This window comes from Polypterus senegalus, chromosome 3, assembly GCF_016835505.1.
Source record: "Polypterus senegalus isolate Bchr_013 chromosome 3, ASM1683550v1, whole genome shotgun sequence".
NCBI lineage: Eukaryota > Metazoa > Chordata > Cladistia > Polypteriformes > Polypteridae > Polypterus > Polypterus senegalus.
The window spans coordinates 154,076,697-154,103,399 of record NC_053156.1 but is presented as its reverse complement, the minus strand read 5'-3'; the positions used below and the strand labels follow the sequence as shown (position 1 = coordinate 154,103,399).

The following is a 26,703-nucleotide window of genomic DNA, read 5'->3' as shown; positions in this document are numbered from 1 at the left end:
CTCTGGTATAATCCTCTTCTAAACCAATTACAATTTACATTTTGTGTCCCAATCCAGGTGCAGAGTAAAAACAGATCATTAAAATGTCTCTTGAATGATATATCAATTCAAAGATAAGCCACTGACCTAGTTTGATATCCAGATGAGGGCTAAAACTGAATACCAATATAAAAGTAGCTTCTGGGGCCCATGGCAGTAAGATTGCTGACACCCATTTGCCTAATTAGGGTTTCAAGGCAGTGTGTAAGGGAGGACTTCTTCCCAGTAAATGGATTATCTATAAATGGAGAAAATTCAGCATTGATAGCAGTTTTTAAGGCATCCTGCTTCACTATCTCAGTCTGGGAATTCATTCTGTGGTGTCAAGGCCAAGTGCTACATGCCAGTCGTGAACCGGAGTCCTTAAAGTTGCAAAGAACCTTTTCCATTTCATTGAGCATGAGAGGGATAGAGACTCCTATTACTTTGTGGATAGAGCAGCGTTTAAGTTAACAGTTGTTTGTCTCTGTGTTTTCAACTGCCTATCTCCAAGCAACAACAACAACAACATTTATTTATATAGCACATTTTCATACAAACAGTAGCTCAAAATGCTTTACATATTAAAGAATAGAAAAATGAAAGACACAATTATAAAACAAAATAAATTAACATTAACATCGAATAAGAGTAAGGTTCAATGGCCAGGGGGGACAGAAAAAACAAAAACTCCAGACGGCTGGAGAAAAAATAAAATCTGTAGGGATTCCAGACCATGAGACCGCCCAGTCCCCTCTGTTGTCCCTCTGTAGGCATTCTACCTAACATAAATGAAACAGTCCTCTTTGGATTTAGGATTCTCACGGAAGGGCTTGATGATGATGATGGTCACGTAGACCTCTGCCTTTTAATCCGTCCATCATTGTTAGAGCATCATGAAGCTTTGAGTAGGTGGTGGTGGCGCTGGCCACCACCACAAAGAAACCGGAAAAAGAAACAGAAAAGAGAGTAGGGGTCAGTACCGATTTTAGAGCCACCATGAATAGTTATTTATATATCATATAATATATATATTATAATATATATATTTATTTATATATAGCCTCCCAGCCCTTAGTGCCTAGATCTCTACACTGACAGAATTCACCAAATGATCATAATGGAAGATTCTTCATAATTTTCTCGAAGAACTGTAGGTTAACATTAAAAGGTCTTAAGCAATATTTTGTCATAATCACTGCCAAGGTGCATGAGCCATTTGTCAGAAATTTAGAAATTCCATCAAAACAGTAGGTGGGAAGGAAAGAAACTTAGGCTCCAAGAAAAGAGCATGAATTATGTGAAGTTAGTAGAAATATCATCTGTGTGGATTAAAGGTTCTGGGGCAGTGTGTTCTAGACAGACAAATTTTATTTTGCTGGAAAGTATAGAGGATGAAATATTACATGATTTGTGACTATTTTTCATTTTAAGGGCCTGAGCACCTTGTTGCTATTAAAACAGGTTCTACCATATAATTGTGAATACTTCAGCAGAATTTGTGGGCATTTTTTGAGAATCTAAAACTAGCCTAAAAATTATTCCTGCAGCATGACAGTTAGGGTTGTGTGGTACACTGATAGAGATTTTTTTGTGTATAATTTTAACCATGGTTGATTAAGAAGCCGCCTCTGTTAATTATCGTCCTGCAAATCATTTGCCAGTACAACTGTGAAGATGAAAGCCCACACAGGCTTTAACTTGCCGTAGCTAAATATGACTGTTCACATGCAAATATATAATTGAACAGCCCTACATGTCATAAAACTGAAAGTGTGTTTGTTTCAGGGATTAAATTTATATATAAATGCATGGTACAATAATAATTTTGGTCAGTAGAATTGAATGGTAGTAGGGAACAGGCACTTTTGTTTGATTAATGTTAAAAATTGTATTTTGCGTTGTTACAGTAGCAACGTAACCTGTGAGAGAAGGGCAAGGTGACTATACAGGTGGGAGGGTGGAGCCATGCATGCTGGAAGAGCTTAGAAGGAGATGCAATGAACAGTGCAGCAGGCCATATGGTCTAACTCATACCCAAAAAAGGAAGGAAGGAGTCCAGTGCACCGTGAAGGCCTGTGAGGACAGTTATCTCTTATTAAGAGGAAGAGCTCTCTTAACTCTCCCAAGAGTTACCCAGAGTCCTTTCTTAAAGGGCCAATAAAGCATCCTTTCAAAAACTATTAAAATGCTGCTTGTGTCTGTGTGTCAGTTCTTCATCTGCTGTAACTCAGGTTTTTATATCATGTTTTGTATGCTGTATGATATGATGACACAACATTGCATTTTTTCTTGTTAAAACTTATATCTATCGATTTTTAAAGGAGTTAAAACTTGTGCAGTTATCAGTTTACATAGTTTCTGCAGAATGTTCATGTATGAATTTTACAAATGTTAAATGCTTATGCAAGTAAAAATTATGCAGACGTGTAAAAATTAGGAAAATAAAGTAATATATAATCAGTGAGTTATTCAGTGCTACCAGCAGAAAATAAATCTGTGTTATGATTTAATCCAGGTACATTCCACAATCTATAATTATAATAACGTAGGCCTGCATTAACCATCGAGCAAATTTAGCACTTGCTTATGACACCAAGGGAAATTTTTGGGCATTACAGAGGTTTTTCAAAAATAGTAGAAAAGTTTAAGCACAAATAAATAAATTTATAAGTAAGCAATAAGATGCGTTATTTTTACATGTTTTGATCCATGGAAAGCAATGGAATGGAAGAAATTTTGTTTAGTATAAATAAGGGTATTTGTTCACTAGTACAGTATATCTTTTAAAAATTTGTCCACCAACATTGATTTCTGTAGAAAGAGGATTTTAAAAATTGAAATGTTTGCACTCAAGTTCATATAATCTCTGTAGTGTGAAAGCTTTCTTTAGTAACCTGTATTGTATGGCTTGTTTTGATAACCTCGGCCGAGGTAGTATTTAGTAAATGTATAGTAAATGTACATTTTACATGTTTTGGCTTTATATATTTTTTCTCTATATGTTTACAAAGATGTTTTGAAAGGCACTGTTAAAGTTTAGTTAGGGTTGCTTGTTTTTGGCCAATGGGAAACCAGAGAAAGTGGGAAGAATAGTTCTTTGCAATTATTTTATATTGTCAATACAGTACACATTTTCCAATATTCTGTATGTTAAAAGGTGTGTAATATGTTTTTTTCTAGTTCAGTTCTTCTTATTTTGAACAATATTTTGGAATTCAATTGACTAGCAATAGGATAGTAGAGCAACTCACTGTTAACCTGCAAAACTAGGCCAACAGAAACACCTACACTGGATTAAATCTGAAAAGTATATGCCTATAGATTATACCGTAATATATATAGCAACCATGATAATTTTTATTTATATGTATCATGATGCAAATTTTTGGCCATTCTATACACCCCAAAGAACAAAGATTTTAACCTTTTGAGGTGATCCTTAACTTATATACATTTACTAATGCTGTCTTTAGTGAATCCTTGTAATGTCTATTAATATTTGCCAGGAAGTGATTTTGTCAAATGGACCACAAATAGAAGAAATATTAAAGGGTGGAAAAGGCAGAATCAAATATGTGACATAAACCTTATTCAAATGCTCAGGTATGGAGAGTTAAAGCAGTTCCATGTAAAAAAGGGGTTGGAGATTCCCCCCTGTCAATGCAAGTGACTAGTGGAAGGCTATAAATGATTACATAAAGTTTTTTTTTTTCTGTAAAACGAGGCAAGAATTGGTATTTAAGCAAAAGACACTTATGCAGAATTTTATTTTTTAAGTAATAATTGCAAAATGGTATTTATGAAGACAGAGTTACCTTAATAAATTGACAGAACTGAAGTTGGGATTAAATTTCTGTATGGTCACCTATGGTTAAGGAGACCATTTGTAGTGTACTTTTATGTTTACGACATTTGATGCAATAGTTAAACCATTAAAATGTATTGTTTATATTTTCTTTTCTAATTTGTAAATAGGCTGAACTCAACAGTAGAATGTATACCATATCATGTGCAGCTTACACCTGAAAATGCCATGCAGCTTATTCAGCAGTATCCTTTTTTCAATTCATCTGGTTGTCTGAGAATGTGCTCATGTGATATCAGAATTTTGTATGTTTGTTTAGAATTTTCTTTTGCGGTGCCATACTGCCAAGCTTTTCCCATTCTACTTCCCCTTCTATTTTTCAATACAAAGTTATTTTTATAGATATACTGTATCTGCTTCACACCGAGATGGTTATCCATTGTCTTTATATAGACATAACAACATGTTTTAAGTACACCACAAGGAAGCTGGTCCGTACTGATTTAAATCCAATAATATATTTTTTTCAGAACTCTGAATACCTTTATCAATTTCCTCATGCAGATACTTTATTGGGACTGAAAGTTTTCACCTATAATCCATTGTCCTTTGCCTGGAACCTCTCTAGGACAAATTTGAGGCATGAAACATTACCCAGATCAAAATGTTAGATAGTACAAGAGCAAAGGAAGGGGCACAACTAATCAGTTAAAAAAAATCTCACTCTGCTGTATTATAATTCTGGTATTCATAGATACTTTAATAATCCCAAGGGGAAATTCACATGAAGAGACCTAATGTTTTTCCATTTCCACTAGCCTTTATATTTGACAATGACATTGTGGGACCATGAGTTCATCTCATTTATGCTTGTATCCCAGTCACTGTGAATCGGATGTATTTGTAACCATGCACTGTTCAATGCATTTCAAACTGGCATATTCTCCACTCTGAGCAGTTAGTTGATGACAATGAACAATCTGTTTTCTTTTCTTTGTGTGTGTGTGCATGTGTGTAAGTGGTATGCATGACATATTGATATAGCCAAGATATTGTTGGCTGTGAAAATCAGAGGATGGTCTATAATACATTGAAACCAGAGTGCATGGTGTCAGGCAGAGCCACTGAACACTTTAGTCTTACCCATTCTCTTACTGAATTAAGCACATTCACACCTTTGTGTCCCTATATGTTCTTTAAATAATATTTTCCACATATAAATTGTTGCTGATCAAGTAGGAAATTACTTGCAAGGAATAATTGTTGATAATATACACTTAATGTATAATTACTGTATTTTTGTCTTACATAATGAGATTGAAATGATTAAGAACTAAATTAAAGTTCGATTATGTCTGTATTTTGTTCAGCATAATAAACAAAATATGTCTGTGTTATGAGTTGGTAAGCAGTATATGAACATTAGCAAAGTGTATTAATATATTATTAATACTGTATTTGTAGTTGGCTTTTAAATTAGCCATGTTAAAACTGAGTTTTTTTTCTTAATGACCATCCTTCCATGTATGACATTGTGGCTGACTGCTCAGACAATGTCCCAACCCGATACCTTGTAAATGATGCTTGTGTCCTTTCTGGTAAACCTTTGGTTTCTGCCAGTGCTCTGAGGTTAGAGGGCCAGGTAAAAAAAATTGAAATATTAATTTGCTATAAAACTGCATCAAATTAATGTTCCAGTGAGAAACATTTTAGAAAATGTTATGATTTGAAACTATTGTTCATATCATTAAAGTTTAATTTGCTTTCTTTCTGTATATTTTGCCTAAACTTTACACAATTTATTTAATATTCTGAGGTTTACTTAATCTTCCTGCGTAAGTTTTAATAACCAGCAGATGGCAATAACATTAACTAATTGCTTTAACTTTTCTTCTTCGGTAAAGGCTGGTATTAATCATTATACAGTTGTTTGGCTAATGGTAGCAAACCACAGAAATTGACTTATGCTATTGGTGAGTTAAACAATTTGAACTGAATCTGCCTTAATTTATTGTACTGTAGTTGAATATTTGCTTGACTATTTATCATTTTCATTTAGAACAGTATTGTACTTTAAAAAAATGTATTAGTTAATGTTTTAGATTACTTTATGTGATTTACTGCTTACTATATATTTGTATGTAGCTTACTGTATACAACTACAAAGGGGGTCCATGTTATAGATGTCTATATGCAAAACCACCTCCACCAGAAACTGTCACTAGTTGCTCCGATGGAGGAGTTCTTGGTGTTGGTAAGTGTTTTTTTTTTTTTTATTAAATTATAGCCGTAAATATATTTTTTTACACAATATATATTTTCTTTTTAAAGACACTTTAATATGGCGAGGAGGTATTTCTAAACCAATAACGATTTGTTATTGATTTTCTGAAACTTTGATACACAGTGTTTGTTCTTTCTTTACAGACATTATGAACTAAATGTTGTTAACTGAGCTCAAAATATTTAAGGCTATGCACAAGTACAGCTTAATGAAAAATTTTGTCTGTCCTAAGTATAACTGTCATATTAAGACCAAAATGTGTCTAGTTATAATACTGTACTTGAAGATTTGCCTTGCATTGCTAAATGGTACCTTATACCTATTTTCTTCTTTTTTTTATTATTGAGGCCTAAATCCTAAGTACATTAGTTTAAATACAATAGGCCACATGTATAACTCTACTGTACACCAGTTTTGTGTTATTTATTTATTTATTTATATATTTTTAAGAACTTAATAGAATATATTAGTGTATGAAACTTTGTAATAGCAAGTTTTGTATCTATTTTCCTCCTTTTTTTAAAGACAGGCTGCAAACATACTCAAAATAATTAGTTAATTATATTATTGCATGGATAATTATCATATTGCACCATGTGTTATCAAATTACTTTAGAAAATATACAATTACTGTGGGAAACAACATTTTATCATTCTGTTAGTTCACATGTTAAATGGGCCTATACAGTATATATGTTTTGAGAAATATAACCTGCATGCTTTGTTAAATAAAATTATTACAAAAGTATTTGTTAATGGTATACATGTGTTATGTTACAGGCCACCTGTAATTCTGCTTTCTGCTCCAGAAAAAAAAAACATTTACTAATTAAAGTTATTGGCAGCTGCCGTAAGATATAATAAATGGTCCTTTTTATTTAGTGTACTTTACCATTTTTATGTTTAGAATGAATGCTGTTTATATACCTTTAACTTAACTGTCCATAATAAATAGTATACAAAGAGAAATATCAAAAGTGAAGCAATTTATTGTGTAAAAAAGTAAAGCTACGTGACAAAAAACTGCTTTATGAAACTTGTATTTGTTTGCTACACCTGACCTTCAGTGCTTCAATTGACAACTGCTTTGTGATTGCATGTAAATAATCAAATAATAATAAAAATGTACCTGCTGCAAAGTTATGTCAGAACTGTTTCGACACAAAACTGTAGTGATATGCATGTTACCGGTAATTCACATCATTCAAATACATGCACCGATGTTAAATAATTCACTATAAATTGTTGGACTGTTTTCGGAATCAAAATGTAGGAACAATAATTTGCAAACTGGATTTGAATTGTGTGCATAGTATATTGGAATTTTATATGAAAGATACAGTATGGTTCTAGTATCATAGTGTCATTATTGCCATTTGTGCTCATTACAATGAAATTGTCACTTACATGTGATAACCAACACATAGCAGGTTTTATATGCAACATCAGGTTTGCTTTAGAGAATCTGGAATATCTAAATCTTGCATGAGTGAGCTTTTATGCATGACTGCATACTGTGATAAACTTTTTGTTTAGGCTCAGCATCTGTATTTTGTATGAATTTGCTGTCACTATAGGATCTGTATATTGGCAACTCTGTAATTATGAATTGGTTTAGAAGGAGGTGGACTCATTTAGAACTTTAGGACAATGCACAAGTGCAAATTTTAACATCTAACAATTCAGCATTAACTAATTTTATATAAATAAAGTTCCAGGAATTATGGGATGCTTTCAAGCCCTGGAAATCCTCAAGATCGCTTCAGGAAAAGATTGTATCCTTACGGTAGTACATTTTATGGTTTTTGAAAGTCATAATTATATTAGATTTGTTCCTGGTTTTCTGTTATGCTGACTAGATAGCTGTTCTTCAAAATAAATGGCTTGGTGGTTTTAACATATTAAATCCTTTATTTATATGTTCAGAATATCTTTTTAAATCTAAATTGTCCCTAGTGTGTGCTTGGTGTGTGTGTGCGCGCCTTGTGGTGGGCTGGTGCCCTGCCCAGGGTTTGTTTCCTGCCTTGCACCCTGTGTTAGCTGGGATTGGCTCCAGCAGACCCCGTGACCCTGTAGTTAGGATATAGCGGGTTGGATAATGGATGGATGGATGGAATATCTTTTTTCATTCTCTCGGGTATATAATATTATGGGTGATTTTTTCTTTACAGTGATTAAGTATTCAATTATATCTATACAATTTTTGAATTTTTTGTGGCAGTAACATTGTACAGCGCAAATCAGTGTGTTCTTGCAAACAGTAACTCTGCTAATATGACATCTAAAAACTTCATAATAATGTATATAAATAAATCATTTTATGTTTTAGGAGCCTAGTATTTTATCATTTTTGTTGCATTATAAAAAACAATTAATTATCGGATGCAGTATTTTCATTTTTTAGTGTTTCCAAGTGGCACTTTTAAAATGACAACTTTTAGCCACAAGAGGGGGCACTATTTTTACATGGGAAGCAGACTGTAGAAGTCAGCCTTAAGCCCTGACTCAGTAGTGGAATGCAATAGAAATGTCATGCTTATTCTGGTGAACTGTTTTACTCAGTGACTTGCATTTAATCATTGTACAGAAACAGTGTGTTGTTTGAGTTAACTTAATGAGAAATGATTTAGGGAGTTTTGTTTTCTTTTTGTTTTTTTAAGTAATTGATTACTGTGCCTGCTTATAAATCGTAGAACTGTTTTATTGGCTTATGTTGTTTCCTGTCACATGACAATATGTGGATTCTAGTTACTTAACTGACAACCATTCAGTATTTTTAAATATTGCTTTGACCTAGATAAAATTAAATATATTCTTTAGAGGTTCCGAGTTATGTTTGATGCTAAACAGTAAATTTTAAAATGTGAGATTTCTTAATGTGTGGTACCCCACAATGCTAAATTGGGCTTTGTTGGTTTGAAAATTAATGAATGGATGGATTGATATTGTAACCTGTAGTATACATTTCTTACCCACTTTTCAGGAATATTAGTCATACCAATTTATCAGTATCTTAACAGACCTCTGTGGAAAATGTTATTAGGGTAAAAAAAGTGTGTTTCAGCACAACTAAATTTTACACCAACATGTTAATGTACTGAGAAAAAGTGATGAATGATTTTGAATCATTTTGAAGAGCAGCTACTTACTTTTTACAGTTTACAGTTTTTAAAGTGTTGTACCATCTGTTCAGGGCACCCCACTATCATAAACCCAATGCTTTAGGAGAAGCATTATGTTGATTACTGCTAATAGTAGTTACATGACATGATATTGAATTATAGTAGACCTGTTTACCAAAGCCAATGCTATAGAAGACTATTGCGTGATAGTTGTAGGTCAGGGATTCTTAACCATTTTTCCTTGGCATACTTCTAGGAATTGAAATTTTTTTTAATGTAAGAACAGTGGTGTGGTTAGATATGAAATAAAAAATTACATTAAATGCAAAAATGATAATACAATTCTTTATTAACTATACAGTTCTATATTAAGGAGAAAGATAACTCACAATTGGAGAACAACAGAGGTGGAGAACCTTTTGCTCTAGGCCATAGGTTCCCAGGTTCAGTCCTGGGGTACCAGTGTAGTTGCAGATTTTAATGCTAACTAGTTTTACAAATTAACTGTTCAATCTTACTTCTACATGATCTCATTTTTTGTTCAGTCTTTTCCTTCTTATTTTATTATTTTGCATGTATAAAAATACAGAAATGTGTATTTTTTGCCATAGCTTTAGATGCTTAACTTTCTTTTACCATATTCTTTTAATTCACCTTTCCAGTGAGGTTTACTGCCTTAGTTTTATAGCAATACTGACAATTAGAGGTGAGCAGTACTGACAAAGGTGTAAATTACACTGAATGCTAAAGGTGAGTAGCTATTTTAGTATAAAATTCACTTGTGAGGGAATTAGTAAGAAAGTGCTTAACCTATAGTTAAGGTGGTCGACAAGCAAAAATTGTGGAACACTTAATTAAGCCTTTTATTATTAATTACCACACAAATGAATATAACACTGAAGTAGCGGCTAGGCTTTAACATTCAGTGTCGTTTGAGCCTTTGTCTGCACCAATCATTACTAATTGTTTCTGGATACAATTAAGGGAGTAAACTCCACATGAAAAGGTGAATTTTAAACAGTATAGTAAAAGAAGGTTAACATTTAGAGATACAGCGAAAAATACAAATTTCAGAATTTTCTTTAAATGTAAATACACTTGCAAATATTTCTGAATGCAAAATAAGAATGAAAAACACTAAACAACTAGAACATTTAGAAGTAAGACTGGACCATTTATTTGTGAAATTTGTTGGAATGAAAACCAGCAGCCACAGTGGTACCTCAGGAGTGACCTTGGGGAAAATTTGCTCAAGGCTATAACTGCATTGATATAGGCCTACTTTAATCCAGCATTCGGAGAGCATTTAGTTTCATTTTTAATTAAAAACTATATGAGGTCATTTAAGATAATCTATAAAAATTGGAATTTTTTAATGAACTTCAACCTCCCAAGTTCCTCCTAGCAACCTCCAGTTTGAAAACTATTGACCCATGATAATAAATAGTATTTAAACCCTGTGAAGTTTTTGCACCAGTACGCATTAGCATCTCAGGATAATCTGATCCCTTAAACCTAAATCATTATTTCTTTGAGAAAAATATAAGAGACAATTTACATTTACCAAGTGATGCTTTGGAAAGACTAAAAAATGTTAAGTGAGTGTGCATAAATGCCAAAAAGATTCTACTGTGGCTTGCACCAGTTTATCTAATTGCTTTGTGTTACATCCTCCTTACTTTGTATTTTTCTGGCTGCAGGTCATAAGATATTTTATTATCTGTTTGAGGTAGTGAGCAAGCCACAAGCAATGTACACCATGAAAACGATTCAAGATAAAACTCTTATATGTACAAGCATCACCAGAAGCCCTAATTGTAAAATGTATTTTTTATCTTGAATAAAGCAAACATTACACTTTTAGACACTATTCTCCAGTGTCTAAAGAAGAGCACATTAAGTTATTTTATGGCTCTAAACTGACCCTTTGTGTGTGAGTGTAGTGTTAGCATGGGTTTGCCTTACAACAGGCCCTTTTAAATCCAAAATTGTTTTATGACTTGTACCAGATGCTTTCCAGGAAGGCCCCGAATTCCTAGAAACCCTGTAATGTAAAAAAAGACTGTCACTTACACATCTGTACATTTTTCTCACCACTTTCACTTTTCTTTCAGTTCTGCTTGCAGCTTTGGACTTTGGTCAGTACTGAACATGAAGATAACTGTACCGTCACTTTAAGAGAGAGCTTAGTTATTCCATCAGTTCATATTATATAGTTACTTGCATGGGAAACCTCCCCACATTATAAATAGCAAGATACTTAATGAAGGTGAAATTTTAAAAGTTTGTAATCTTACAGAGCTGCCTTGTGCTATAATGAAACCAGATACTGTAATGGAACAAATGTTGTTTGTGTAACCAGGTGTCTATATTTAAACTTATCTTGAGTAAAATATACAAATTAATTTCTCAGGACACATGCTATTCTTTTATTATTTAATACTGGCCCTTACTAAATCTGCTCTGTTATGCTCAGAAAAATTGTTTTAGGATTTATTAAGCTGGAAAGGAATGTTTACTGCATATGTATCAATCCTGACGTTCATTTTTAACTAAAGCATCATTCTACCTTGAACCTAAAGTGTTTTATTAGTCAGTGTGGCAATACTTGTTATAAAATTAGCTAAACATTAAATGCTTTATTTTATAAGTCGTTCTGTGACTTTTCCTTAACTGTAGCATTTTTCAGCCTCATACCACCAACAGATGCTACTGTTTGATGCTCTAGAAGGCCGATTCCGCACAATCCGACTGAGACCAAAGCAAAATGGATGTGTAGTATGCGGAGAAGAACCAACAGTCCAAAGTCTTGTTAATTATGAACAATTCTGTGGCTCAACAGCTACTGACAAGGTCAGCAGGCAATGTTTTATGGTAATGGCTAAAACTATGTATACATTGATGTGTAATGTTTATATTTTCCTGCTTGGCAGTCAGTACTCCAACCATACTTAGCCGAGCAACAGAACTCTTTCAAAGGGAGGGTGCCTGGAATGTAATGATATTTTTGTTTACTTTTTTATTTTCAAATAAATGCATCTAGTCAGTACCACTCTGTTTAGTCAGGAGATCCCATAGAGAGAATGTCCCTGAAGGCCACCTTCTTCAGTCTGGCAGCATCCCACACCTCTGGGGTCCACCATCAGGTCCTAGAGTTGCTGCCTTGAGATTGCCAGAATGCTTTAAGATGACAGCTTTTAGCAGCTGCTTCTTCAACTAAGATTTGGAACAGGTTCCATTCAGTCTTTATGTTTCCAGTCTCCCTCTGCACATGGGAGAAGTTCTTTCAGAGGTAGGAGATGGGAACTAATCATGAACAAAAAACCATAGCCACGCTTCCTCACAAAACCCTAACAGCTTGTGTAGGCTTCATTGGCCTACGCTTCTCACTTCAAATTCAGTTCACTTTTAAGTGATGACAAGTCGACAGCTCCTCCCCTTCCTTCACCCGAGTGTCCAAAACATAAGTCTATCAGCAAACTTCAGCCAAAGGTCTTCTTTTCCCAGGTACACTTATAAGAATTTTTGTTCAAATGTGGTGTTTGTTATGGACAATCCTTGACTAACACAAAAATACAATATCATCTCATCATTATGGTTCTGTTCCAGCAAGCATTTCCTCACAGTCACACCTCTCCAGGTGACATGAGCATTGAAGTTATTCAGTAAGACTACCTGAGACAGTGGGCAGCACCCCTTTGAACACCTCACCCACATTTTCTAAGAAGGCTAAATACTCTGAACAGCTGTTTGTTGCACAGGCACAAGCAAAACTCAGAGGTTTTCCTTCTGCAACTTGTAGGCAACCCTCACATCCAGCAGAAAAAATTTAATTGCACCATTCTTAGTTGGAGGCTTGTCTGTATCCCCACACGCATTTGAGGTCTTTCACACATTGGAATTCTGGAGTAGTAGACTGACCACCCCCAATTAAGAAGTTTGGTTCCAGGACACATATGTGGAGGTGATAGCAACTATATAGAGCTGGTACTTTTCCACCTCCCACAGCAGGTCAGGCTCCGTAATGTACTAAGTCAGTCTCCATTGCCAGAATCTAGTCCCTCTAGTGTTTCCTGTCTTTGCCCGCCACTAATCTGGCATCACACCCGACCCTCACTCTTCATCTTGCAGGTGAGCCCACAAGAAAAGAAAGCTTCACATCGCTGAATAAATCTCAGAAGGTATATTGTAATCTATGGAGACAAATACAATGATAACACAATTATTGATTTTTTTGGCGTCTATATTGACTCGGTAAAAAACTAAAAAAACATAAACTATAATCCACACATGCTATACTTTTTGCGGGGAAGGGTACAGACGTTAAAAGTAATGATTAGAAAACTGACTGAGCCGGGAGGAGGAATGTTGTGGGCTTGGAATCGAGAAGACCCATTGTGCAGGTAGATCTCTGTCATTGTACTGGTTTGTACAGAATAAGCAATATAATCACATTTTCAGTAGGGTTAACTTTCAGAGCTATGCACATGAGTAGCAGGGTCTTTAAGATGAGACTCTGAGGTAAATGTGAATGGACTAGCAGCAGTATTTTGTTTCAGTTGTAGTTTGCTAATGCATCCTGCAGTTGATGAGAGAGCTGCAGTAATCCAACAGTGAGGTAATGAAGGCATGGAAAAATACTTAGGCTTCCAAGGTGGAAGCATGCCAGTACAGTACTTAAGAAAAATGTCACAGAGCATGAGCTACAGTGTCCCTAAGTGAGTAACTTAGACACAGGCTTTAAAGTAAAAAATGTCTTAAGAAAAATAATCACAGAATTATTTCTTTGAATACCACCCCATACACACACACACAAAAATTGTTAAATAATTAAACAGTACAGCAATCTGAAATTAGAAGGCAGCTCATCTACATGTCTCCAGTTATTATAAAGTGATAAATATTGCATGGAAGCCAATTTACCATTGGTCCTTGCCTTGAACTCTATGCTTCCAGAATAAGCTTGACTTTTCTATAACCCTAAACTGAGTGAGAGGATTTGAATAGGTAGGGAGGGGTGGATGAAAATCTACAACTCCAGATTTTGTCATCAAGATAAGCAACCCCAAACCTAACCATACTGCGTTCCAGTAAGAGAACTTTTGTTCTTTGCCTCCCAGCTCCAAGCTTCATAAACCCTAGAAGAAAGTGTTCTAAACAGACAGAAGAGTAGAGAAAATTTTGTTGTACTGGAAAAATGTCAAAATTCTGCAAAGCCTTGTAGCATCTCCTAAAGAGAGTGCAACACATATTTATATAGTTTTAAGATTCAAGGGTTTCTTTTGAGCAGTGTGCTTATTGTACAGGCCTACAACACTGTGCATTGATCAACTCCACAACTGCCAGTTTGGGTTGGGGAGTCTGTAGTGACCTGTGACAAGATCAAGTATGTGCTGTTTGAGGTAGGAGTGGTCTGTCACACAAAAAAGTGCCTTGCTTAATGTGCAGCTCTTTTTTAGTGTTGTTTCTCTTTTTTAATAAAAGGCACCATTACAGCAAGACATACATGTCTATTTTTGTGTATTGAGTAAATCTGTGAGAGTTGAGAAGAGTATGATTCATACAACGGTAACATCTCTCTATGTATTACTTTGCATCCAGCAACAGTATGTAGAGAAACATGGAGTGAAATGAATTTTCCCAAAATATGTATGAAAAACACAGTAATAAGCATACTGCTTATTCAATAATTTAATAATTACTGAAAAGCACACACATTGTTTTTTTGGTTATGACTAATTTTGAGTTGATTTGCCAAATATTTGAACATTAGAATACAGTAATTGTGATGAGAACAGGCCATTAGCCCAACAAGCTTTCCTATACAGCTTCTGTGAGAGGACCCAGAATTGTCAATATAAATGCAGTTAATATTACTTGTAAAGCATTTATCACTTAATGTTTCTGATTTGCTGTGGAATTATTTGTCTTTTATATTGCATGACTACTTGGCCTGCTGGTAGTGTTGTGCCAGGAGGAAAGCAGGCACCATACAGCTTCTGTGAGAGGACCCAGAATTGTCCATATAAATGCAGATCCTAAATTGTTAAGGAAAATGTGCTAGATGATAATATGAGGGATAAAGTATTGTTGGTTGATGGAGACTTGTTGCGTCTGCAGCCAGCACAGTTTTGCAATAGCTTCTGCTAATGCCTCACACAGCTAGAAGAATGGTGTAAAGAAAGTTGTAAACTTGAGTATATCCCTATTTAAACAACAGCAACACTGTGTTACAGACTGATTAATCTAGTACATTTCTGTCTAAGCTAGATAAAATATGCAACATATAGTTAGTTGCATGAATTAACTTGTTTGTGTATTGTTTTACACTTTTATTCTACTGTCTCTTTGTGGCCACAATCATGATAACAACGCAGCTTTAGGGTATGATGTAGCTGTATATTGTGGTTTTGGACTTTATTGATTTTGCTCAGATTTGTTTTTTACGCCTGTGAAAGTTTATCATTATATCTTGTCTCAAATGAAAATAGCTCTGCCGTACAAAAAAAAAAAAAATCCTGAACCTCCTTAAAATTGAATGTTATCCTATTTACTCTCTTTATATATGATATATTGAAATTGAGCTTAAAGACCATTTAAAACAACACTTCAAGTGGACATTCCACATAACTTTACAGATAGGATTCAGGTTGTCAAATAGAGATGAACAAAATTTAATAATTTTTGAAAAGCATTCACATTGTTGTTTTGGTTATGCCTAATTTTGAGTTGATTTGCCAAATATATGAACATTAGAATACAGTAATTGTGATGAGAACAGGCCATCAGCCGAACAAGTATTCCTATAATATTCACCTAGATTCTCCTAAATAACATCAGTTTTAGATTTGATGGTCCCTAACGTGCCTCTCTACACAGCACTACATGGTACTGCATGTATCCATGGTTCTCTGCATGCTGAAATACTATGTAAAATTTATGAAAAATTTGGCCTTAATAAGTTTCCGACCTAGTCCGTGTTCTTGTTGAAAATTTTATTTTAAAGTAACAGCTGGGATCCACTGTAATAACACCCTTTATAATTGTAAATAATTCAATCATGTCACTTCTTAATCTCTGTTCCCTCAAAATGAAATTCACTCTCTCCACATCAACACCTTGAGCATGAGAAAGGTGCTGTATAAATGTATTATTATTATCATTATAGCTCATACATCTCAGTTCTGGAATCAGCCTAATTGCTCACCTGTGAACTTTCTCCAATGTTGCTGTGTCTTTTTGTGTAATGTGGAGAGCAAAACCGTACACCGTGCTCCAGGTGGGACCTCACTAGGGTGTTACGTAACTTTAGCATAACATTCCATGACTATGCTGCTATTATATATAACCTAACAACCTAATGGTGTACCCACTGTGACTCCTAGATCCTTCTCATGTGTTGTACTTGGAAGTTTCAGACCTCCCATGTTCAAATCTAACATTTCTACTCCCTAATTATATTAGTTTACATTTACTTACGCTACATCACATCTTCCACCAATCTGCCCAAGCCTGTATGCTGCCCAGGTGCCTCTTCAGCAGTTTGGCTGATTCTACATTATTTGTCTTTCCACCTAGTTTGGTATCATTCCAAATTTCAACTTGCTTGTTTATATTCTTACCTAGATCACTTATGTTCTCTACTTTTAGCACCACATAATTCTAAAAAAAGTTTCTCTCACCATAACCCTTTGCTTCCTGTGTTTGAACCAATTTTGTACCCACCTACACACTGTACCTTGAACTTCCTCAGTTTTCAGGTTGATCACTAACTTGTCATGTAGCATCAATGTTGTTCTGAAAATTCAGATAATAGCACATGCCCCTCTCTTATTTTAGGCTTTTGTTGCTTCCTCATAAAATTTTACTGTTAGTAAAATATGACTTTCCCTGTCTGAAACCATACTGACTAATACCACTTTGCTGTTTTAATATTTTCCTTAATAATCGCTTCCATTAATTTACCTGTGATTCATGTTAAGCATACTGGCCTATACTGTATTTACTTGGATCATTCTGATCCTCATTTTTATGCAACTTTTTTTAGAAGTGCTACAGGAAGATTTACTGTCCTATTCAAAGCAATGGGCTGCCAATTTTTTATTGCACAGTTTTTACACTGAATGTTTTAAGGCCTTCAAACAAAATTTAATATTAGATGAATGATGCTTGAGCGAACGATTCAAACACTTGATTTTAACCTTTGCAATATATTGAATGAATATAGTTATGCAATTCAGTGCCCACTATTTTAAAAAGAAACCACTTCCCTTACACTTAATTATTGGTTGCAAACCCTTTAGCTGCAATAACTGTAACTAGCACTACATCACCATGGAGGAATTTTGGCCCACTTTTGCAGAACTGCTTTAATTCAGAAGCATTAGTAGGTGTTTTATCTTGTTGGTCACCTAACATAAAAAGGTACCTACTAACCATTCTTAATGAAGGATAAGAAAAAATGTCAAAATCAGCTATATTGCTGTTACCCTTAACAACAGCATTTATTTTTGTAGCACTTTTTCAGACATAAAAGTAACACAAAGAGTTTTACCATGATAATCGCTAAACACAGTTACAAAAAGAAACTGTCTCACTGTCAAGATTGTACCTTTGCATGTTTAACCCTAGAGATCTCTAATGAAATGTTGGTTGTTGACTGGGGCTTTCTTCACTCTAAACATTCAGTCCATTTTTACCACCAATAGAGGGCTTCACAAGAGCATCCTCAAGTGCCAGTAAGAGACTGCAGCTAGACAATGAATGGACAATCTAGCTTCTCCACTCACTGATAATAATCAGACAATTGCTCTTTAAGTTCTACTTTTTACTATGTTTATTTGCATCAAAACCTTTAACAGCAGATATACAGTGATACAAATAATCATACATCCTGGTTGTGTGTAACTATTCATTCAGTCCATGTGTTAGAAATAAGATGATGTTGACTATTCCATTCCCAGGTGACTCTTTTCTTGTAGATATTCAGAGACTTGCAGTTTTATGAAGCAGCTCCATTTTTACCCTTTTTGTCTTCTTACATCATCATTAGCTTCAACCTATTTGTCAAAAAAACACATTCTGGCAACATGCTGATTGTGTGAACATGTTTTCTCACAGCACAAGAAAATGTTTTGGACATTATTATCAAAACCCCAGGTTAATTCTCTAAGATTCAAAGTTTAGTTAGTCAAAAGTTAAAAATAAATGCCTAGTTCATATTCCGGCTGCAAGCATTGCTCTCCTGTTCAGCTTTATGAGACTTCAGAATAGGCCTATTACCTGAACAGTTTAAAGTATCTCCTGCCAGTAGGTTTTAAAGTGTAAACTGTGTGTTTTAAGACATTCTCAGAGCATCTCTATTGAGTTTAGATGTGGACTTTGACTAGGCCAGTCCAAAACTTATTTTTTGTTTTTATCCATTTTAATGTGGCTTTGCTTTAGTTTTTGATCATTGTCAAGGATGGATGGATAGATATTCTCCTTAAGAATTTATTGATATATGATTCCTTAATTTTTTTCTGTCTTACTGCTCTCCAATGATGTCCTATTTTGCCCCAGTGCCCATGATATAAGAAAGACATTAGGATCACTGTGACATTGTGATGCCATGAGCATTAACCTTGCTGAGATAAGAGAATTCTTTTTAGCTTTCTGGTAGATTTTATATGGTGCACATGTAGTAATTTTAGCAGGTCAGCTACTTCTAGGAAAATTCATTACTGTACTTGTTGTTTTCAGTTTAGAGTTTATGGCTCTCACTGTGGTTTAATTGCCTTCATGAGCCTGAGTTTTTTAGCCCGTTTTAATACTAATAGGCATCAAAAAAAAAAAATTTCTGGTCCTTTCAGGAATTTCCCTTTGATACTGGCATTGTGTTCATGTTGAAAGTTTGTGTTGGCAATTTGCACTATGATGGTAAGGGTCAATATAATTTGGTTTTTATTGAGCAGTTTGGCTGGGAGGTTATTGATATCTGAAAAACGTTAATTTAGAGTGTTCAGTATTTTAGTGTCTAATATTTTAGTTTACCTATTCCATTCCCAATAAACCTTTTGCCTTTAGATTATTAGCAATGAGATCATATACATCTTAGTTCATGTATATCATAGTGAGTTCATATATATTTTGAACACATTTATTCAAAAATAATACCACACTGGACAAATTCCTAATGACAAGAAGTTAGCAAATTTTACCCTGTCTTATAAAAAGGGTGATCAAGCTGATCTATACTGTAGGCCAGCACTTATTAATCATGGAGAGCGTCAACATATTGGATGATGCTTAGCATATGCAAGTAAGAATTTCACTGTACTATGTGAAAGTAACTACCCTATTATTTATCTCTTTATTGGTTTGATTTAACTTGAGGGCAGTTCCTTTTTGAAAAAGTGGCAGATAGTGTTTGATAACTTTGTTCATTAAATACATAATTTAAAAATGTGCTATTTTTTCACACATGCTATTTGCTTATTGCATAGTATAATTACATATACTATTAGGTAACAGAGGAAATCAAGAATGGGGCAAATACTTTTACCATTGTAAGTATTGTATTTGAAGATAAAGTTGGCATGGTCCGGATATGAATTCATATCTTTCCCTGGACATGCTCTTTGTGCTGTTCATATAATATTTTCTCAGTGTGTCTTTGTGGGTTTTTCTCTGGGTACCCTGGCCTCCTTTCATATTTCAATAAATTCCAAGACAGATAGATAGATTGGTGACTCTAATTCGATCTTTTAAGTCAGTGTGCCCTGTGTTAGACCAGTGATCTGCCCATGGTTGCATCTTCTCTTGCACCAAATGCTGACAAAATAGGCTTCACTCTGGCCATCCTCAACTGGATTTAGCAAGTTTGGGAAATGGAAGAATGGATAGTTTTGTTAAACAGATGAAAGGATTGGAAAATGCTGGCTTTACATTATTATTATTACTTACCAACATTTCCTGCCTTAATTGTGAAGCCTATGCTACCAATCTGCCACAATTGCAAGCAGTCAACAGTGAAGCAATGATTATGCAAGATGCACTTTCACCCTGTACTTCAACATTACCTTTTGTTGACTTACAAGGAAACCACTAAATTAAAAATGCAAATTGATTCAAGCACTACATGTCATGCTACATCGTGCAAAGTGTTTAACTATTCAGCCAGGGTTGTGGATTATGTTTAACATAACAATCTCTTTGTTGTTGCCCATTTTATGCAGTTTGGCACATTATATCATGAAATGCTAATGGTCATCCAAATCTGGCTAAGGGATGCATACAGTCGGTGAAGCTGTTATCTAGAAAAAGTAGTGACTGCTGGTGAAAATGAAAACAATGTTCGTGACAGCACTCCCTCTAGTTGTTGGGTGATACCTCTTACCTCCATAGAGCCAGGAAGGAGATCCCCAGGTGCACATGTGTCACAGTCTTCATAGAATGTAAAATAAAGGAAATTGTTCAATTATCACGAGGTTACGGACACCATGAACCCATAAAATAAATGACTTATTATAAATAATATTTATGCAAAGGTTATATCTAGGAATCAAAACTAGGCAGATGTTTCTTTGTAGTTAATGTTTACTTCCATTTGAGTCCACCAGATCCTTGTACAGTCATGGCCAAAAGTTTTGAGAATGAGAGCAACTTCTCCCAAACATCCAAGAATAGTTTTGTGGTGAACAATGGCTTTTCCAGCATGACGGAGCACTGTGCCATAAGGCAAAAGTGATAACTAAGTGGCTCGGGGAACAGAACATTGACTTTTTGGGTCCATGGCCAGGAAGCTCACCAGACCTTAATTCCATTGAGAACTTGTGGTCAATCCTCAAGAGGCGGGTGGACAAACAAAAATCTACAAATTCTGACAAACTTCAGGCATTGTTTATGCAAGAATGGGCTGCCATCAGTCAGGATTTGGCCCAGAAGTTGATTGACAGCCGGCCAGGGCCAACACTGCAAATGTTGACTCTTTGCATAAACTTAATGTCAATAAAAGCCTTTGATACTTATGAAATGCTTGTAATTATACTTCAGTATATCATAAAAGCATCTGACAAAAAGATCTAAAACACTGAAGCAGTAAACTTTGTGAAAACCAATACTTATGTCATTCTCAAAACCTTTGGCCACGACTATAGTGTGCATAACACTTAAACCAATCTATAGTGTCTCCATGATTGTGTGAATCTTTATTGCCAGGAGTCTGATCAGATACTAGGCACTAATGTACAGCAGCATCATTACTGTTATTAAGTTAGAGATGCTGGATATTTCATGGCATCTTAAAACATCAACATGACATAAGGCTCACATGACTACCGAAACAAACAGACTATTATGAGTACATCAAGTGTGTATTCCCAAGTATAACTAACCCTAAGGCTCTCTTTTGGACATGACAGGATTCTTTTCTACATAACCATCTAAACCAACTGTAAATGCTGCACTGGACATTTTACCATACACAACATAGCTCCTACCTACCCTTAAGAAGTTAAATTTGAACAGCTGAAAATTTATCCTGGTACTATTTCCAGTGAGACTTTTTTTTATTCTCATTTGTCATATATTTATGCTGCAAAGTGGTTTTACAGCAATGCATTATCCTAAATAAGATGTATACACACACACACACACATTTAATTTTAATGACCTTAGAGTTAGAAGGTTCTGTTAGTCATGGTTTTAGAATATTGAGCTTTAAAAATTGTGACCTTGCATTAATTAGACTTCCACAATCCCTTTTCTGTTAAATTTGTTCCCATACTTTTAAAATTTATTTTCAATACAAAAATATTTTGTCCCAAGTAATTTTTGTTGAGAATATGACCCCACAACAATAAGATTCTAACATCTATATATATAATTCACTAAGGCAAGACAACCATGGAAAGCACGCCGGAAGGGGCGTGGATTCACTAAGCTGCCGACAAGTGAGACACCTATGGCGCACGCAGGAAGGAGCCATGCCCACCAACTCCAAGACCATTGGATACGACGACAACTCACAGAGCCACGCCCACCAACTCGGATGCCACGACACAGAAAAACCAGCGTCTTTTATATTCGTCTGTCGTAGAGGTCACATGCAGCTCTGACCCACGTTGACTGTTAATAGAGGCATGTTTCTCGCGGAGGTGAATCGCCATAAGCGGCGTGTAAAACTGTTTGCGAGGGGTATCCCATGGGATGCTTAAAACGTTCCTTTACAACTGAGGTTAAAACACAATGAATTGAGCAGTCTTTAAAAAACGAGTTTTCGGTTACAACGCACGACCGCATGCACTATAGCAAACTGTTTTACACGCTACATACAGCAATTCGCATCCGTGACAAACATGCGTCTTCTTAGATACTCCTGCACTTTGTACACACCCCCCTCCCACCTGGTCGGGTGTCTTGGTGGATTATATATAGAAAGGCAGCCAAAACCGCACAGAGCAATGAAAAGTCTACGTGAGTCACAGGTGCATCTGGACTGTACAAAGACGACAACGACTCGAGTGACGAGTTGGAGGGTGGGCACATGAGCAGGCAGTGTATACTAAACGAGAAATCAGCAGACTAGTATGACGGAGGGAGCGGAGTGGATGTCCTTCTCCTCTCCTCCCGCTCCACCCTGAGCGCCGCACGGACGATTGTGTGTTTGTTCATTCCGTGCATTGGTTAAAACCCAATGAAGGAAGCAGTCTTTAAAAACCAATAAGCCCTGTGCCTCTGTTTCATTATCATCTCACCTGCTTCACCAATGCAGGCCCCGCAACAGGCGATCCGGCGGCGTCATTCCCATGACCCGTCGGGCAGCCAACCCGGTAACCAAAGTCTTTGGGTTCAGGGGCAGTATGGTTACAAAGCTGAAACTTTTAAAGGAATTGACGGAAGGTCACCACCAGGTGTGGGGCCTTTCGCTTCATTTGACTCAACACAGGAAACCTCACCCGGCCCAGACACGGACAGGATTGACAGATTGATAGCTCTTTCTCGATTCTGTGGGTGGTGGTGCATGGCAGTTCTTAGTTGGTGGAGCAATTTGGCTGGTTATTTCCGAAAACGAATGAGACTCCCGCCTGCTAAATAGTTACACGACCCAACAGCGGTCGGCATCCAAATTCTTAGAGGGACAAGTGGCTTTCAGCCACGTGAGATTGAGCATTAACAGGTCTGTGATGCACTTGTATGTCCGGTACTGCACGCGCGCTACACTGAATGGATCAACGTGTGTCTACCCGGCGTGGGTAAGCCGTTGAACCCCATTCGTGATGGAGACCGTGGCTTCCAATTGTTCCCCACGAATGAGAAATTCCCAGTACGCGCAGGTCATACGCTCGCACTGATTACGTCCCTGCCCTTTGTAAAACCCCCCATGGTCGGGTGACTTGGTGGATTATATATAAAAAAAAAAGCAGCCAGAACCGCAAAGAACAATGAAAAATCAACGTGGAAACCGACTGTGGCGGTGTTTGGAAAATTAACAGTCAACGTGACTCACAGGTGCGTGTGGACTGTAAACAGACGAAAGCGACTCAGGTAGTGAGTTGGGGGCGGGCACATAAGCGGGCAGCGGTTTTCAGTCACGGACAGTTGTATGTTGGTTCGTAGCGTGCATTGTTACAATGTTACTTTTCTTGGTGGTTTATTAAATTACGGGTTTTTCAAATGTTTCCTCTGTGCTTAAAAATCATTTAAAAAGCGGCCTGATTATGCGGCGTATGCTACGCCGTGGGTTGGCTAGTATAACATATTTGACTATTTTTGTAAGTGAACAGCAAAACTTTAATCAGGATGTAGACTGTGTTGTTACAATCTTAGACTCTGGTAAAATCTGCTAATTCTGTTAATCCAGTAGTATTCTTCTGTATGTCAGTTGATTCTGTCAGCACTACTTTAAAGGACAAGGAAAACTCAGTGTTGGGACTACCAAAAGCTGACTTCAGTGATAATTATTCAGGATAAAGTGTGCAACCATGTCAAATACAATATTTGCAGTTGACAATAATAAAGATAGCCCAGGAAGTGCACAAAGAAATTCAATTTAATAAACACCCTGATAAGGGAATAAACTACACAAGCTAAAGCATTAAAACTGTGGCATGTCCACTCCTATATTACACAGTATATATAAATTAAAGTCAAATGTAATGTGGATGAACATGTTTGTTTATATAGCACAAAAAGAATAACATTGTACAATGCAGTTATGAAATTTTTACAGAAAAATAAGAAAATATGGAGTGGAGATTGAAGTAGAGTCCCAAGTTTCAAATGTTTCACACATGCTGCCCTTGTGCTTCCATCTGTTGTGACACAATACAAAAATTTGTATCTCTCACAATTAAAAAAAAAAAACACACACACACAAACAAATCAACACTCAAGGCTAAAAGCAAAATTTCTGATCATATCAGACATAAAAAACCTGTGCATTAGTCAATTGAAAGTACAACTCTTGGCCTTGTAATGTATAGAATAAATACATCCTACTTATGACATTCTGAAATTGGATTTTAGCAATACTTCAGGTGTTGTACTAATGCTTACTTAAAATTTCAAGTTAAATAAATAATATGTACTTACATTAACATATTCTGTTTATATTCTTTTCTAAATTCTGTACAATTAAATGGCATTTCGTTTAACAGAATAATAGTACTGAAAAGAAAAAAGAACTTGTTTGTTTCACATGACATACCACTCTGTGTATACTGGGCCATCCATAAACATGTCCTCTGCTTCTGCTGGAGAAATCCTCTCAGCCTTTATCAGATCTTTAATAAGATCCTATAACAAACATAGAAAAAGAGAGGACATTGTTCATACATATAATTTATATACTAGAAAAATTAACCTCTGGCATTAGCAAATCCAGAATGATATGGACTTTGTCCATCCTTTCAAAAGTGCATATAGCTCTTGAAAGCACTCCATCCACATAGTTGTGGGGCCATCTATTACTTCATCCTCTATATAGGACATTACCCACTGACCTTTAGGATCTTCATAATTGTCATACCATTTTGATGAAACATTTCTACATACAACACCCTGCTGGACAAGAAAATATAATAGTTTGCTACTTTAAAGTCATCATAGCTCTCTGCTACTAGATGGATTAAAATAACGAAGTTTTTTAGTTGTTACTAGCAAATGATCATCTGCCCCATGGTCCTTCATTATGAAGTCTGTCAGTTTTTAATGTTGAGCCCTCCTGGATGCCCTGCTTGTCTCCACAGCTGCAAAAACCTGAACCACTTGCTTTGGAGTCAGCTGCCCTACTCAAGGCACACAGCTAGCACTCTCTCCTGTACTGTGAACACACACAGATAATACATAAAGTTATCATCACTCTAAGAGTGAAAAATGAGTTGAATAATGTTAATGGTCTGGTGTAACTAAAAGACACATTCGATGTTAAACTAACCACAGTAAAAACATATCAAACTTTATATAGGAGTAACTGGAGTATATTAATCTACAACCATACTTTAATATACACATATTTATGTTCTCTGTACATCCCCCTGTCAGTCAAAAAATAGTAGAAAAAAATCCACTTGATAGTTGTCAATAAGTATCTGCAAGTAACCACTATCCCAAAATAATGGTTAATTTTAAGGAGAATATTATCATTATATCATCATTATATTGTAGTAAACGAACCCTCGCTCTGTCTGGATGCATCTCAGTGACAGCAGTCCCCTCCCTGAAAAAGCGAGTGTAACTAGGCATACTGTATAGCAGGCATGTCAAACACGCGGCCCGCAACACAAATCTGTGCGGCCCGCATGACAGATCCTAGTTAGCACTAAACTTGTACAAAATGATTACTATCATTTGTGATTGAATCATTCTGCATCTTATTGACTTTTCTTACTTCTGCCTTCTGACAAAAAGCACGTTTTCCCATGGGATTACGGTACCGGAAACGTCATCTGCTAGTATAGTTGCAGCTGTGAAGTCGCAACTGAAGTGCTAGGCTGCGGTCTCGGCCCACTACTGAGCCACGCGAGAATTGCCAGCAACGGAGACTCACTCAGTGAAGGGGTACAGCAAAAAGGCTGCCCCCTTCACTGAGGACACTTTTCAGAACGCTAGTCGGGCGGGGCTTTGCAGCGACGCAGAGGGAGAGGAGAGACTGCGGTGAGAGAGTATTACAACAAAGTATTTTTATGTTTCTGACAGTTTTCCCCATATGACACGAGTCCGCAGAAATTTCGTTACTACGAAGTACATTCAGCAACAGATACTTTCCTTACAACGAAGTGACCGTGAAATGCTTGAATGAATCATCCACAGAGCAGTTAGTTCTGTGGTCACAGCTCAGTTGTGGACATTTGCACAATGATCCCAAAACAGAAACATTGTAAAAAAATGTTCTTTCTTCGAATATTCCTCGTACTGTTTTTTTGCTGTTTTTGTTTTGTGTGGTTTTAAGTGATACCTTTTCCTTATTGCTCGTCAACATTTGAAAAACA

General features: G+C 35.9%; 1 protein-coding gene across 1 annotated transcript in view; it reads left to right on the top strand.

Annotated features, from left to right (window-relative positions):
* Positions 1-26,703, top strand: part of mocs3 (molybdenum cofactor synthesis 3) — a 78,978-nt gene that overhangs the window by 19,965 nt on the left and 32,310 nt on the right. The window contains exons 5-9 of the mRNA XM_039748102.1: positions 3,997-4,071; positions 5,351-5,468; positions 5,972-6,080; positions 7,823-7,885; positions 11,922-12,085. Of these exons, the coding sequence (XP_039604036.1) occupies positions 3,997-4,071; positions 5,351-5,468; positions 5,972-6,080; positions 7,823-7,885; positions 11,922-12,085 (529 nt within the window). The remainder of the gene's footprint in view (positions 1-3,996; positions 4,072-5,350; positions 5,469-5,971; positions 6,081-7,822; positions 7,886-11,921; positions 12,086-26,703) is intronic.